Source organism: Schistocerca serialis, chromosome 4 (assembly GCF_023864345.2).
Source record: "Schistocerca serialis cubense isolate TAMUIC-IGC-003099 chromosome 4, iqSchSeri2.2, whole genome shotgun sequence".
Taxonomy (NCBI): Eukaryota; Metazoa; Arthropoda; class Insecta; order Orthoptera; family Acrididae; genus Schistocerca; species Schistocerca serialis.
In genome coordinates, this window is record NC_064641.1 from 875,162,122 (window position 1) to 875,178,575 (window position 16,454).

Genomic DNA, 16,454 nt, shown 5'->3' on the forward strand with positions numbered 1-16,454 from the left:
CGTGCAATTAACTTCTTAAAGATTTTATTCCATGGTATCGACATGTTCCCTGTTTGCTATGCTTGCCAGGTGGCGCAGTGGTTAGCACACTGCACTCTCATTCGGGAGGACGACGGTTCAAACCCGCGCCCGGCCATCCTGATTTAGGTTTTCCGTGACTTCTCTAAATCGCTTCGGGCAAATGCCGAGAAGATTCCTTTTGAGAGGGCACGCCCGACTTCCTTCCCCATACTTTCCTAATCCGATGAGACAGACGACCTAGCTGTTTGGTTACCTCCCCCGAATCAACCAACCACCGAACATCCATCGGCGACCGAAGTTAAGAATTTTGCTTTTTCCTTCGATACCTGTAGGAATATCAAGTTTTGAGCTGTTTTCCCTACTCCTTCGTGGTGCGTCGTTTTCTTGTCTTAGAGTGTATTAACAATTGACATAATATTACTGTAGATCAACCAACAAGCGAGAAAAAGCAAAATTTAAATGTTACACACGTAGGTATTGTGCAGATCCTCTGACTATGAAAGCGATGATTTCATTATTCGCTTTTGTATCAGGTTGATCTCTCACTGAACGTGATTTCTTTACTTTTTGTGTGTGGCGAAAACAAAAACTTTGTTTCGGCTTCTATACATCTATATCTACATACCTACTCTGCAAACCACTGTGAAGTACGATGCAGAGGGTACTTAGCGTGGTACCAGAGTTTCTTCAGTTTCCAGTCTAGTACAGACTGTGTGCGTGTTTGTGTGTGAGGGCCTTCCCATTGATAAGCACTTGAGCAGCAGGAGGCCTCGTCTTCACACTCCTGCGGCACTAGTACTTAGGAACGGGACAGTGCGGGCGTCGGCGTCGACATGCCGTCTGTTGTCTGGAGGCGTCGCCGAATCTGCTGTGGACGGCAGGTCCTTGATTACTCTGTGTCGTCCGACAACTCTTGTCTGTGTCTAGCGTGCGGTGTCCGCACTGTTACACTAAGACGTTGTATTCCTTGAGTTCTGCACACACATTCTAACTTATTTCAGAGTAAATGTGTTGAAACCCACAAGAAACTCAAAGACATTTTTAGCAATACCATAGTGGTTAGGTTAATCACGATGCTACAGAATCGATATAGCCTTAAAATTACCTTATCGAAGGCAACAAAATCTGGAACAAGCCAGCATTATTCCAGCTCCATACCACAGGACTCCATGGGAAAAAAGCATTATGTTTAATAAATAAATGATAACGTAAAATAAAAAACTGCCTTCGGTTACAAATCGTGATATTTATTTCAATACACGATGTCTTTCGAGCCCTGAGGGCTCATCTTCAGGTGCTTCACTAGTCTACATTGCCTTTTGAGGTATATACGTATATTACACGGTGGCATATTGTAATTACAATTTTTATGAAACAAAGACAAATTAGTTGCTTTTTCCAGCAGCGGTTACATAGTTTTCAAGTACAGTATGAGTAGATACATTTATCTAGATATGCACACTTTTCGTCTCACAGCACGTATGTGAACGAAATTCAACAAGGCAACGAATATCCAAATGTGAGGATACTCCATGTTTCGCATTCACAGAAGTGTTGCTATTTCTAAGATGATACAAGATGGTTACATTACTATTTATACATGAGTGTAATTTGGAAAACAATTATTTGTGCAAACATGAGATGTGATCTTACGTTATGAAGTGGTTGCAGCTATTAATACTTGTTTCTTTATTATGTAAATATTTTGAAATTTTTGAAAAATCTGTCTATTAAAATCCGTTTTTAGAAAATTTATCTCTGTGTGACAGTATTTACAATTGTCGTAGTAGATCAACTTTTCTACGCTTATTTTCTGTGTAGAGTACAGGTGTGTGTGTGTGTGTGTGTGTGTGTGTGTGTGTGTGTGTGTGTGTGTGTGTGTGTGTGTGTGTGTGTGTGTGTTTAGCATGTACATTAAATGACTTCCACAAAGGCATAACTCTACTTCACACAGAAAGTAATGGTAGGAAACTTGATCTGCTGTAACTATTAGATATGCTCTTACACAGCGAAAAATTTTCTGAAACATGTTAAACAAACAAACCGAGTTTAACCGCCACAATTTGTTCAGCAATTTCAAAAGTTTATTTTTAGTTAAAGAAACAATTATTTAATGATTGCAACTGTTCCATAGCAAAAGGTCACATCTGATATATGCACAAATAATCTTTTTTCCAGACGACATCTGTGTAGAAACAATAAGATCCTTATATCATCTTAGAAATAGCAACGCCTTTGTATGTGTGAAAATGTAACAGCTTTGGATTTGGGTTTTTTTTGACTCCTTTGTATTTACACTTATTGTGTGAGAAAGTGTGTATGAGCAGATAAATACGTCTACTCATACTGTGCTCAAAAACTATGTAACTACTAGTGGAAACAGTAAGTACTTTTTCAGGTTCATCTTAATTTTTATAAAAATTGTAGTCGCAGTGTGCCACCTTCTAGAAGTAGGTTATCAGTGTCAGTTCCAAATATAATGGGCATTGCTAGTAAGAGAAGGACATCCAGTGTCAGGTTACACACTTGGGCAATTCAAGGTCACCCCCACCCTCTCAACCCTGTGAAATTACGAGGAATTGATCAGTGTCACCTAGGGGAAGCACCCAGGCGATTGTGCGACTTATATTCAAGGCCATGACGTAAATGTATAGTCGTCACGTGATAAAAAAATTGGGGTAACTCACCCTCGTCCAGTGGAGTACAACTACCTGGGTAACCTTGCTCAATTCCCAGCGATTCCGTGGGGGAACAGAGAGTGGGAGTGGCTTTGAATATAACTCGTCCAAGAGTGTAACCAGAACTGGATGTTCTTACTTTATCAGCAACGCCCACTATATTTGCAACCGGCACTGATAACATACTGTAATTTACCTATGTACTTCTTAACAGGACGCGTAAGAACTCCAATACAAAGATGACAAACTTGTCAAGCATCTGCAGCTGACCCCCAAGGCTCGAAATGCATCTTATATTGAAATAAAAAATCACGATTTCTGACTGAAGACCTTTTGTTTTCTTTTTTACTAGAGTAATACAGTCACAGATGCAACACTGACAGCAGTGGACAACGTTAAGAAATAATGTTTAAAGCTTTCAACGATGTTTAATGGTATATATTCTGTTAAATTTTGAAGTTATCAGGCATAAAATCTAGGAAACCAAAGCTCATCTAAAACTTGTACGAAACCAGACTGCAGTTAGATGGGCAGAGGGACATGAAACAGAGCTGGTACTGTAGTTGGGGAGTGAGTGATATAGGACTGCACCATTTCCCCGTCGTTAGTACATCTGTGTAGAGAGCAAGCAATATAGGAAACCAAGGCGAATGTTGGAAAACGGATTAAAACTTCTGGGAAATGAAACCACATTTTTTAATTTACCGATGAAATAATAATGTTTTTTCACAATTGACAAAAGATTTCGAAGATTGTTTAACGGAATGGATACTGTCTTGAAAATAGGTTGTAACATGAACACCAAAAAGTAAACAGGCGGTAATGAACTGTAGTCGCATTAAAGTGAGGTACTTCTTGGGACATTAGAACATGAAATGTGTAGGCCGAGTTTTAATAAATGGACAGGAAAATAATTGACCTTGGCAGTAGTAAACAGGATATAAAATATAGCTTAACAAGAACAGCAGCAAGAAATATTTCCTCAAAAAAGAAAAAATAGTGATTTTTAAAATAAATTTAAGCGTTAGGATGTCCTCCGTGAAGTCACTTGTCTTCAGTAAAACCCTGTACGGAAGCGAAGCATGTACGATTAAAAGTTCAGGAAAAAAGAGATTAGAAGTTTTGGAAATGTGGTGCTAAGACTGCACAAGATTAGTGGGACAGAGGGATTACTGATGAGAAGATACCGAAGCGAAACAGGATGAAAAGAAATTTATGGCACAATTAGACTAAAAGCAGGGCTAACCAACAGGACATATTCTGATGCATCATCAAGATATTAATTTGGCAATGGTGGAAAGTTTGGGGGGTAACTGCTGTAGAGGGAGACCAAGGGTTGAGTACAGTAAGCAGATTAAGAAGGATGTAGATTGCAGTGGAGATGAAGATGCTTGCACAGGGCAGACTAGCATGGAGAGCTGCATCAAACCAGTCTTCAGACTGAAGACGACAACAACAACTGGAATAGATTCTCTTTGCTTTGTTTAATCTCTACAGACAGGTGAAACTAAGTCTTTAATATTTTTTTATTAAACACTGTCCTACAGAATTCTCCCTGACAAAGACAACTCAAGCTTAACATATTCATTTATTACCCACATATACAAGCCCAATGCAATCGGACTGCTATACGTCGACAACATGACATCCAATAATTAACACAAAAGAATAGCCCTGAATTGCAAGAAATCTTAACAATAATACAAATCCAAAAAATATGAAATTAAGGAAATATGAAACTACCTCCAGCTCTGTTAATTGCCTAAACTCATTTCATTTACGAATCCCGATAGTGGAATCCCTATTCTTTTTCATAAGTCACTTACCCCACAGAAAAAATTCATAACAAGAACTACAGCAATTACAGCAAGTAGCAACAACAGCCAGCTAACTAACTAAGAGGACTACCTACTATAGACTAACTACTAGGGGGCATGTGGTATCAAAAGAAAGTTTGTTGAAGAGCAAACAATGTATTTAGAAAATTTTATCTAATTCATGTGAGATCCAGTTCCAAGAACTATATAATTGTCAATAATTTTGCTACCCAAACGTTATTAACCATACATCCATTATCATACCTTTCCTTGCATCTTCTAAGCAATTTCATCTCACATTGCGTGCCCTACTAACACAGAGTCTCCACTAAGAAAAACATGTTCATACGCTTCTCTAACCACTCGCTAACTGCTAGCCCGTCCAAGCAAAGAATCTCTTGCCGAGGGCGCCGCAGCGCTGTCAGCGATATTAGCGATATTAACACAGTCTATAGCGCTGCCAACATACAAACAGACTACTTACCACAGGCAACGCCCTGACTGACTCACGCACTGGCTCATCATCGCCCAGCCCAAATTTGCAGAGGGTGTTGATCTTATATTGTAGCTGGTGTTTAAGAAGAAAATTTTCGAAGTTCAACCCCTAAATGGGTGAAATAGGGAATTAAAGATTTTTTGAGAATATGTCGCTATTAAGGCAGTTTTGAAGTTAGACCTACGAAAAATCAGTATTTGGCTTCTCGGTCAGAAATAAAGAAATGTGTGTTTCACCATTTTTGGAAATTTAATCTCTTTGGGAATGAAATACGGGAGTATTTGAAAATTAATCGTTATTAAAGTACTACTAAACTATTTTTAAAGCTACATCTATGAAAATTGGTATTTGAGTTCTCTGTTGGAAATTAAAAAGCAGGTATTTCAGTGTTTTTGGTAATTCAACCCTCTAAGGGGTGAAATAGTGCATGAAGGGTTTTATGAAACATTTCATTATGAAAGCATTTTGAAAACTAAATCTTTGAAAATCAATCTGTTAGAAACGAAAAAATATGTGTTTCATTGTTTTTGGGAAGTCGATCTATAGGGGGGCAAAACAATGGGTGATACCTTTTTTTGGAAATAACTCCTTGTTAAAGAATTAATAAAGCATTTTTGAAGCTATGTCCATGAAAATTAGTATTTGACTTTTCGATTAGAAATTAAAAATTTCGTGTTTCACTGTTTTTGGCAATTCAAAGCCTAAGGGTGTGAAATGTAGAATAAAAATTTTTCATAACATATTTCCTTATTTTTAAATATCTTAAATTAAAGCTATGGAAATTGGTATTTCACTTCTCGGTTAGGTATAAAGAAATACATGTTTCTAGCTACCACAATCTCTTTTTGGTCAGAAGTACGTTCGGAAAAGACTAAGCTCCTGGGACATTAGTGTGAAAACTTTAGAAGGTGTTGCAGTTTGTTAATTATGTAAAAATTTTATTGAAGAAAAAAACAAATTTGTGCATACCATATAGACTACGCGAACCAAGCAGCGGGCGCGATGCTAGTTGATTTTGTAAGGCAATGTAAACTGCGTACAAGCTGCGGACTAATTTCCGATGTGAGTGAAGCAGTCTCTTTCAGCCTTAAGCGATCTTCGCTTGTGGGACAAGTATATTTCTTCTACGTAACAATCACAAAATCATCTCTCATTTTCATATTATCGCTTATGTATTTCGGAATTTACGGATCCCTATGTCTACGCCGTAGATATTGCGCATTCCTGGCTCTGATATAGGAGGCGCTATCGCCCGGCTATGAGAAGAAGCTACAGTGTTTATGTTCTTATTGCCTACTAATCAAATAGTTCGGCAGATAAACTTTTTTTCTGCTGAGATTGTCCTTCGGTCCTTCCTTCCTTGGTTGGTTGTACTGATGGTGAAAATTATCACTTGTTAAGCGATAATTTTATGGCTGAATCTCTTTTGTGTTGCCTAACATGGCGTAGGTTTCATGCTCTCATTGCCCTCCGAATGAAGCAACATTACACAATTCAGAATCGAGCGATGAGATTTATTTTATCAAAATATTTAGAAAACTACATTTTTTATTTAGTCTCTTTTGAATCTGTTATTCAGCACTATATCTAAAAGTGGAAGACAGCTTCGCTTAACTGGTATGGGGCAGTGAATGGCGTTCACGCCGGCTCCGAAAGACATGATCACAAGGCGAATCGCCACTAACAGATTCGAGACATGCTGTGGTCATGAATGTGGATTGTTCAGTCTGGTATTGTGAAACTATAATGTAAGAAGTAGATTACCACACTGGTCAATAACAGCAAAGAAAGAAACAGTCCGATTCATTGGCTGCAATTGAATGGGAGAATGTGGGGTAATAGATTATTCCCGATTAATGCACAATATGCCAGTAACAGATCCCACACTCAGTGGCTTTCCACAGAGTTCAGCCTTGTCTCCAAATGGTACCACTCAATACACGAAGGACATCGAGGGACCGGGTGCAGCGTGCAGCCAAGTAGTACACGTGTGTGAGTGTGTGTGTGTGTGTGTGTGTGTGTGTGTGTGTGCGTGTGTGTAAGGTTAGAGGGGGGGGGGGTAGGGGGAGGGGACATGTTAGTACAAGCGCGGTGGTGAGTCCAGGAATTAATATTGAGGAATGAAACGTGTGTTGGTTGGTGTCAAGTTTGTCATAAGGATAAGAAATTCGAAGGTGTTAAGTGTGGGGGAGAAGAGTGGGAGATTAATGTGATCACACAGGATCCTGATGGGGGAAGATAAATGTGGAAGGCGAGGAGTGCATAACTTTTGAGGATTCGGTGGGGGTGGTATAATTTTGGTGTAGTGGAAATTGGTCTGAGCACTATGGGACTTAACATCTGAGGTTATCAGTCCCCTAGCACTTAGTACTTAAACCTAACTAACCTAAGGACATCACGCACACATCTATGCCCGAGCCAGGATTCGAACCTGCGAACGTAGCAGTAGCGCAGTTCCAGACTGAAGCTCCTAGAACCGCTCGGCCATACCGGCGGCATAAGAGGAGATTAGTCGGTTTGAGGCGCTGTGAATATAGTGAAAGATGTGCCAAGCAAGTCCGTAGCGTTTTCTACTGTGGTCTGTTCAATTCTGGTAGAATGGATGTGCTTGCAGGCCTCTCACTTATGCATTCCCAGTCCAGGTGGGGATAACGATTACTCGGCAGGGATTTAGCGTGACTTTGGGGCCTGAGCGTAGGATGTGTCTGCGCCACTGTCGCAGCTCTGTTCCAGACACACTTGCCACGACCTAAACGGCCTCACATGGTTCCAGGTGCGTCCACAACAACTTGCTTCGAATCACGTCCTTTACTGTCCTCTGTCATCACCCAAGGCAAATACCTTGTCAGTCCAAAAAGTTTAGAGGCTGGGTTCATAAATAACAGAAAAGTTAAGATGTTGGTTTTAATGCATAATGTGTTGTACTTAGTTTCCTTCCACTTGAGTACGACGCAGAGAACATTCATACAACCACGTAGCACTGTCAGCAAAGCCCTTCTGTGGGATGTTCTTCAACCCACGGGTCACGATGGCTAGAATGTCTTAATGGCGTCGAAGCGGTGGTCCCTGATGTGAATTTCTGAACTTTCGTCATTTGCTAGTAGGATCTTATTGGTTCAAATGGTTCAAATGGCTCTGAGCACTATGGGACTTAACAGCTATGGTCATCAGTCCCCTAGAACTTAGAACTACTTAAACCTAACTAACCTAAGGACAGCACACAACACCCAGCCATCACGAGGCAGAGAAAATCCCTGACCCCGCCGGGAATCGAACCCGGGAACCCGGGCGTGGGAAGCGAGAACGCTACCGCACGACCACGAGATGCGGGCGATCTTATTGGTAACACTAAGTGTAGTCACCCGTGATGATTTTTTTTTCCAGAAGAGCTGTTCATATACTAGATTTCAATCACGTCACGGTATTTTTTCTTTTGTGGTTCTAGGGCGCACAACTTCAACGGTCATTAGCGCCCAGACTACGTTAGGAATGCACCGCGAGTCACAAGTTTAAAACAGCAACGAAACGGAAAACACGATAAAAGACAGACTGACAGGCATAGGATTAAAAAAAAAAACAGCATAATCAAATGTCCTTAGAGAGGGTTGTCAAGTTGATAAAATGAAGAACGCGAGCAGCTGCTCGTGGGTCATCCGCTAAAATGGCATCTAGAGTACATGGCAGGCCAAGATCAAGACGCAGTGTGTTAAAATCCGGACAGGACGTTAAAATGTGGCGCACCGTCAGCAATTGCCCACATGGGCAGAACGGCCCCGGCGCAGCCGTCAGCAGATGGCGATGGCTGAACCGGCAGTGTCCAATTCGTAACCGGGCCAAAACTACCTCCTCCCGCCGAGAAGGGCGTGAGGAGGACGTCCACGCCGCGGGAAGAGGTTTCAAGGCCCGAAGCTTGTTGTCTGTAAGTGCAGCCCAATCGGCATGCCACTGCGATAAAATGCGCCGACAAATGACCCTGCTACAATCTGATGAAGGGACACAACAGGAAGCTGTCCGAGGCTGGAGGACCGCAGCCTTGGCCGCGGCATCTGCAGCTTCGTTCCCAGGGATGCCGACATGGCCAGGAACCCACATAAAGCTAACCGGAGAACCGACGTCAACCAGCTGCTGAAGAGAGCGTTTGATCCGGTGCACGAAAGGGTGAACCGGGTACGGATCACTGAGGCTCTGGATGGCGCTCAGGGAATCGGAGCAGATGACATATGCAGAATGTCGGTGGCGGCAGATGTAAAGAACAGCCTGGTAGAGGGCAAAGAGCTCAGCTGTGAAGACCGAACAATGGCCATGGAGCCGGTATTTGAAACTTTGTGCCCCGACAATAAAAGAACACCCGACCCCGTCATTGGTCGTAGAGCCATCTGTATAAATGAAGGTCATATTAATGAACTTCGAACGAAGTTCGACAAAACGGGAGTGGTAGACTGAAACGGGGGTAACCTTTGGGAGCGAGCTGAGGGCAAGGTGAACGCGAACCTGAGCCAGCATCCAAGGTGGCGTGTGGCTCTCGCCCACTCTAAAGGTTGCAGGGAGTGAAAAATTAAGGTGTTGAAGGAGGCGACGAAAGCGAACTCCAGAGGGTAGCAGGGCAGAGACATACAACCCGTATTGACGGTCGAGAGAGTCGTCAAAAGAGGAACGATAAGACGGGTGATCTGGCATTGCCAGTAGCCGACAGGCATACCGACAAAGCAGTATATCGCGCCGGTAGGTGAGTGGCAATTCACCAGCGTCAGCATGAAGACTCTCGACGGGACTAGTATAAAACGCTCCGATCGCAAGGCGTAAACCCCGATGTTGTATGGAGTTGAGGCGGCGTAAGATGGATGGCCGTGCAGAGGAGTATACGAAGCTCCCATAATCCAGCTTGGAGCGGACGATCGACCGATACAGGCGAAGTAGGACGGTTCGATCCGCTCCCCACGACATACCACTGAGAACACGGAGGACATTTAGAGAACGGGTACAACGGGCAGCCAAATAAGACATGTGGAGACCAGCTATGTTTCCTGTCAAATGTAAGACCTAAAAATTTTGTTGTCTCCACGAATGGGAGAGCAACGGGACCGAGTCGTAAGGACGGTGGGAGAAACACTTTGTAGCGCCAGAAGTTAATACAGACCGTCTTCTCGGCAGAAAAACGGAAGCATTTGGCGACACTCCTGGAATAAAGACGGTCAAGAGAACGCTGAAGACAGCGCTCCAGGAAACACGTACGCTGCGCGCTGCAATAGATGGTAAAATCGTCCACGAAAAGGGAGCCTGATACATCAGCTGGGAGGCAATCCATTATTGGATTGATCGCTATGGCGAAGAGAGCGACGCTCAGAACTGAGCCCTGTGGCACCCCATTCTCCTGGCGAAAGGTGTCTGACAGGACAGAACCCACACGTACCCTGAGCTGTCGATCCATTAAAAAGGAACGAATAAAAAGAGGGAGGCGACCGCGAAGGCCCCATGTATGCATGGTGCGGAGAATGCCCGCCCTCCAACAGGTGTCGTAAGCCTTCTCCAAATCAAAGAACACAGCCGCGGTCGGGCGCTTCCGCAAGAAGTTATTCATAATGAAGGTCGACAAGGTAACCAGATTGTCAACAGCAGAGCAGCGCCTACGAAATCCACATTGTACATTGGTAAGTAGGCGTCGAGACTCGAGCAGCCAAACCAAACGAGAGTTAACCATTCGCTCCATCACCTTACAGACACAGCTGGTAAGCGAGATGGGTCGATAACTGGAAGGCAAGTGCTTGTCCTTTCCCGGCTTAGGGATCGGGACAACAATAGACTCGCGCCAGCATGCGGGAACATGTCCCTCAATCCAGATGCGATTGTAAGTACGAAGAAGAAAACCTTTACCCGCAGGAGAAAGGTTCTTCAGCATCTGAATATGAATAGAATCAGGCCCTGGAGCGGAGGACCGTGATCGGCCAAGTGCGTTTTCGAGTTCCCTCATGGTGAATGGGGCATTATAACTTTCACGATTCGAGGAGCGGAAGTTAGGTGGCCTAGCCTCCTCTGCCTGTTTGCGGGGGAGGAAGGCAGGGTGGTAATGAGCGGAGCTCGAAACCTCTGCGAAAAAGCGGCCGAAGGCATTGGAGACAGCCTCAGGGGCCACAAGGACGTCATTCGCGACCGTCAAGCCAGAAACTGGTGAGTGGACCTTAGTGCCAGATAGACGGCGCAGGCTACCCCAGGTAACAGAAGGAGTAAAACTGTTGAAGGTGCTTGTGAAAGCAGCCCAGCTGGCTTTCTTGCTTTCTTTAATAATACGACGGCACTGCGCTCGTAATCGTTTATAATTGATACAATTCGCCACTGTAGGGTGGCGTTTAGAGGTGCGTAAAGCACGTCGACGAGCACGTAAAGCGTCTCTACATGCTGCGGTCCACCAGGGGACCGGTACGCGACGTGGAGAAGAAGTAGGGTGAGGGATGGAATATTCAGCAGCAGTGAGAATGACTTCCGTGAGGTGTGCGACCTGACGATCGCAGCTTGTGAAGGTTTGATCCTGAAAGGTCGCCCTGGAAGAGAAGAGCCCCCAGTCTGCTTTGGAGATGGTCCAAGTAGATGAGCACAGAGAGGGGGTATGCTGCAGGAGATGGATAACACACGGGAAGTGGTCGCTCGAATATGTATCAGAAAGTGCATACCACTCAAACCGGCGTGCAAGTTGGGGAGTGCATATAGAGAGGTCTAAATGGGAATAGGTGTGAGATGTGTCCGAAAGAAAAGTAGGGTGGCCAGTATTGAGGCAGACAAGATTGAGCTGGTTGAAAAGGTCTGCTAACAGGGAGCCCCTCGGGCAGGATGCTGGAGAGCCCCAAAGGGGATGGTGGGCATTGAAGTCACCAGTTAACAAAAATGGTGCAGGTAGCTGAGCAATAAGTTGCATCATGTCTGCATGGAGTGTAAACGGTACAAAAGGAAAACGTAAAAGTGGGGAGAGTAATGCGGATGGCAACTGCCTGCAGGCCGGTGTGCAACGTGATGGGATCGTAGTAAATATCATCCTGGACCAGTAACATAACCCCTCCATGAGCCGGGATACCTACCACAGGTGGTAGGTCAAAACGCACAGAGGTGTAGTGTGCCAAGGCAATTTGATCGCATGGGCGTAGCTTCGTTTCCTGGAGGGCTACGACGAGCGGACGGTGCAAGCGGAGCAGCAACTTCAAGTCCTCTTGGTTGGAGCGAATGCTGCGAATATTCCAGTGAATAAGTGCCATCGTAAGAAGAAAAGGAAGATGAAAGAAGGGGTCACCTCGAACGCCGCTGAGGGCCTGGCTTCGAGCGAGCACTGCCGCCGCTATCAGTAGGCGGACAGTCATCGTCCATTGGTTCTATAGGTTCATCGGCCATCTTGGTAAGATGGCCGGGAGGGGGAGCTTCCTCCGCCGGTGAACGGCCAGATGTTCGGCTACCAGCGGTGGGGCCAGGCGAAACGGATGACGGCCTGGGGCGGCAACCGCTGGGTGGCGCAGAAGAAATGCGCCGTGGCGGAGAAGGAGAACTGTGCTTCCTATGAGCCTTCTTGGAAGGTCGTTTGGTGGAAGTACCGGTCGATAGCTGGGGGGTCTAGGTACGTAGGAAGTCTGCACGGGACGGTTCCTTCTTGAAGGCCCGTGCATCTGACTTCTGGGTCTTCGTCTTAGCAGAAGCTGATGAAGAGGCTGGTGTCTGTGGGGTGATGGGAGGAAGAGGAGACGTCGACCGCGCGATCTTAGCACTGGCTGAACGGACGACCGTGGTGCTGAAGGTCAGATCGCATGTCTGGGTTGCCACCTCCCTGGTAGTCCGAGGAGAGGCGAGGACAGTACTGTATTTCCCTGCTGGGAGCAGCGTGGGCTTCCTACTAGCCAATAGCTTGCGTGCAGCCGATGTGGACACTTTCTCTTTGACCCGAATTTCTTGGATACAGCGTTCTTCCTTATAGACGGGACAGTCGCGGGAGGATGCTGCATGGTCACCCTGACAGTTCACACAACGAGGAGACGGAGGTGGACAGTCACCCTCATGGGCATCCCTGCCACAAGCGACACATTTAGCCGCATTGGAACAAGACTGTCGAGTGTGATTGAAACGCTGACACTGGTAGCAGCGCGTAGGTGTCGGAACATAGGGGCGAACAGAAATAACCTCGTAGCCCGCTTTGATGCGCGATGGCAGCTTAACACTATCAAAGGTCAAGAGAAGTGTCCGGGTCGGTACAAGGTCATTGTTGACCTTTTTCATGATCCTATGGACAGCCGTCACGCCCTGCTCAGCGAGGAAAGATTGAATCTCCTCGTCAGTCAATCCGTCGAGGGATCTAGTATAGACCACACCACGAGACGAATTCAGAGTTCGGTGAGCCTCCACCCGCACAGGGAACGTGTACAGGAGTGTGGCTCAAAGCAGTTTCTGTGCCTGAAAGGCGCTCTCAGTTTCTAGTAACAAGGTACCATTACGCAACCTCGTACAAGACTTAACAGTACCGGCTATGGCATCTACGCCCTTCTGGATAACGGAAGGGTTGACAGAGGAAAAATCCTTTCTGTCCTCAGATCGAGAAACGACGAGGAACTGTGGGGCAGGCGGTAGTACTTTTGTCACTGGTGGCTGGTCAAGTTTCCGTTTTTGGGCAGAAGTCGAGAGAGATGGAGTGAAATCCATTGCGGAGGAATCCCCCCATGATTGCCAGCGTCTCCGATGGCGCGCTCCTTCCTTATGGGGACCCTCTCAGATGGCACTCCCGCCTTAGGTGAATATTTACACCTCAGGTCACACCTTCCGAGAAACAGACGGAGGGACCAATCGGCATGGTCAGAAGGTATCAGCTCAGGCAATCACCCCTCCCTGGGCCTGGCCTTTACCAGGGGGTATGTGCGTGCCTTACTTGTCTACCCAGGGCAGGGAATTACGCGTTACCCCGTCACCGGCTACGCGTGCGAACGCGTGGGTCGGCCTTCAGGCGCGCACAGGGAGGTAGGAAGAAGAAGAAAAAGAAGAGAGAGAGAGGACAGACTGTCTCAATCGCCGAGGCAGAGACCAGAGAAGGCAAGGAGAAGAAGGCAAGGAGAAGAAGGCAAGGAGAAGAAGGCAAGGAGAAGAAGGCAAGGAGAAGAAGGCAAGGAGAAGAAGGCAAGGAGAAGAAGGCAAGGAGAAGAAGGCAAGGAGAAGAAGGCAAGGAGAAGAAGGCAAGGAGAAGAAGGCAAGGAGAAGAAGGCAAGGAGAAGAAGGCAAGGAGAAGAAGGCAAGGAGAAGAAGGCAAGGAGAAGAAGGCAAGGAGAAGAAGGCAAGGAGAAGAAGGCAAGGAGAAGAAGGCAAGGAGAAGAAGGCAAGGAGAAGAAGGCAAGGAGAAGAAGGCAAGGAGAAGAAGGCAAGGAGAAGAAGGCAAGGAGAAGAAGGCAAGGAGAAGAAGGCAAGGAGAAGAAGGCAAGGAGAAGAAGGCAAGGAGAAGAAGGCAAGGAGAAGAAGGCAAGGAGAAGAAGGCAAGGAGAAGAAGGCAAGGAGAAGAAGGCAAGGAGAAGAAGGCAAGGAGAAGAAGGCAAGGAGAAGAAGGCAAGGAGAAGAAGGCAAGGAGAAGAAGGCAAGGAGAAGAAGGCAAGGAGAAGAAGGCAAGGAGAAGAAGGCAAGGAGAAGAAGGCAAGGAGAAGAAGGCAAGGAGAAGAAGGCAAGGAGAAGAAGGCAAGGAGAAGAAGGCAAGGAGAAGAAGGCAAGGAGAAGAAGGCAAGGAGAAGAAGGCAAGGAGAAGAAGGCAAGGAGAAGAAGGCAAGGAGAAGAAGGCAAGGAGAAGAAGGCAAGGAGAAGAAGGCAAGGAGAAGAAGGCAAGGAGAAGAAGGCAAGGAGAAGAAGGCAAGGAGAAGAAGGCAAGGAGAAGAAGGCAAGGAGAAGAAGGCAAGGGAAAGAGTAAGGAAGACAGTGAGATGGAGAAGAACAAAAAGGAACCAACCAAAGAAGGAAGAAATGAGAAGTGAAAAACCAAGAAGACCACTAATATAGGTCGTGGGACCGTCCGTCTCCGGACACAGGCGCTAACTACCCCCTTGAGGGGGATGGACTCCTTTTAGTCGCCTCTTACGACAGGCAGGAAGACCCCGGGCCTATTCTAACCCCCAGACCCGCAGGGGGGACGTCGCGGTAAGCGTCCACGCGTCGTTTTTGTTCCGGAGTGACGGTCTGCGGGCCAGACTTTGTATACTCTTCTTCAAAACATTCTGGCGAACGTCCTGAACATTTGATTTAGAATGAAATTTTCACTCTACAGCGGAGTGTGCGCTAATATGAAACTTCCCGACAGATTAAAACTGTATGCCGGACCGAGACTCGAACTCGGCACCTTTGCCTCTCGGGACAAGTCCTCTACCAACTGAGCTACCCAAGCACTACTCACGCCCCGTCCTCACAGCTTTAATTCCGCCAGTACCTCGTCTCCTACCTTCCAAACTTCACAGAAGCTCTCCTGCGAACCTTGCAGAACTAGCACTCCTAGAAACAACTCCCAGGAGTGCTAGTTCTGCAAGGTTCGCAGGAGAGCTTCTGTGAAGTTTTTGGAAGGTAAGAGACGAGGTACCGGCGGAATTAAAGCTGAGTCATGCATGGGTAGCTCAGTTGGTAGAGCATTTGCCCGCGAAAGGCAAAGGTGCCGAGTTCGAGTCTCGGTCCGGCATACAGTTTAAATCTGCCAGGAAGTTTCATTTGATTTAGAGTTGATTATTTGGAGTTGTAGCCCCATTGCGTCCTGTGGCAACAACATCTTTGGCACACTACAGCCACGCAACCACTACTTAACACCGCCTGCTCACAACTGAGTGGTGGAATGGACATCTGTTGTTTACCATCGTTAGTTCGAGCTGCCCAGATAGTTACTGTGCTGGCGTCGCTTATGTGCGAGGAATAAAATCAGTCTCGCAATATTTTGGACGAGCGTTATATCCACTGCCTAAAAAAGTCGCAACACCGAGGAGGAGTTGTGCGACATAATCGAAAGTTGGTTAGGAGCGTTTCTATACTTTAATGATGATGTCTATTCAAACTTCGCGCCTGTCTTATAAGAGGGGGGCTGGTAGCACTACAACGAGGATGTAAATCAGGTTTGCTCTAAACACACGCTGTAAAGGTCGTGAGCGTTGGTTACCTTTGAGAATGGACGTGGTGCGTTGATAAGTGTCCAGAATACTTAAAACTTTGAACATAGCTGCTAACCGTGACCGTGTCAGAATTATATTAGAACAAATGAGCCCTCGGTCACAAGTATTAAGTCAAAATTGACCAGGTTTCGACGCTACTATGAGCGTCGTCTTCAGAATTGAACTGTGTGTGTGTTTGAGGTTTACGGGCGCTAAACAGCATGGTCATCAGCATAAAAACAGGAACACATGCAGTGAAGGGACTAAGACGAACAGCGAACAAGGAGAACGGCCAAAAGACACAGACCTGACGCAGTTC

General features: G+C 45.9%; 1 protein-coding gene across 1 annotated transcript in view; it reads left to right on the forward strand.

The window, feature by feature from the left end:
- LOC126474823 (uncharacterized) overlaps positions 1-14,919 on the forward strand; it is a 114,684-nt gene extending 99,765 nt beyond the window's left edge. Inside the window, exon 2 of the mRNA XM_050102297.1 lies at positions 14,089-14,919. Coding sequence (XP_049958254.1) covers positions 14,089-14,919 — 831 coding nt within the window. The remainder of the gene's footprint in view (positions 1-14,088) is intronic.
- The last annotated feature ends 1,535 nt before the right edge of the window (positions 14,920-16,454 follow it).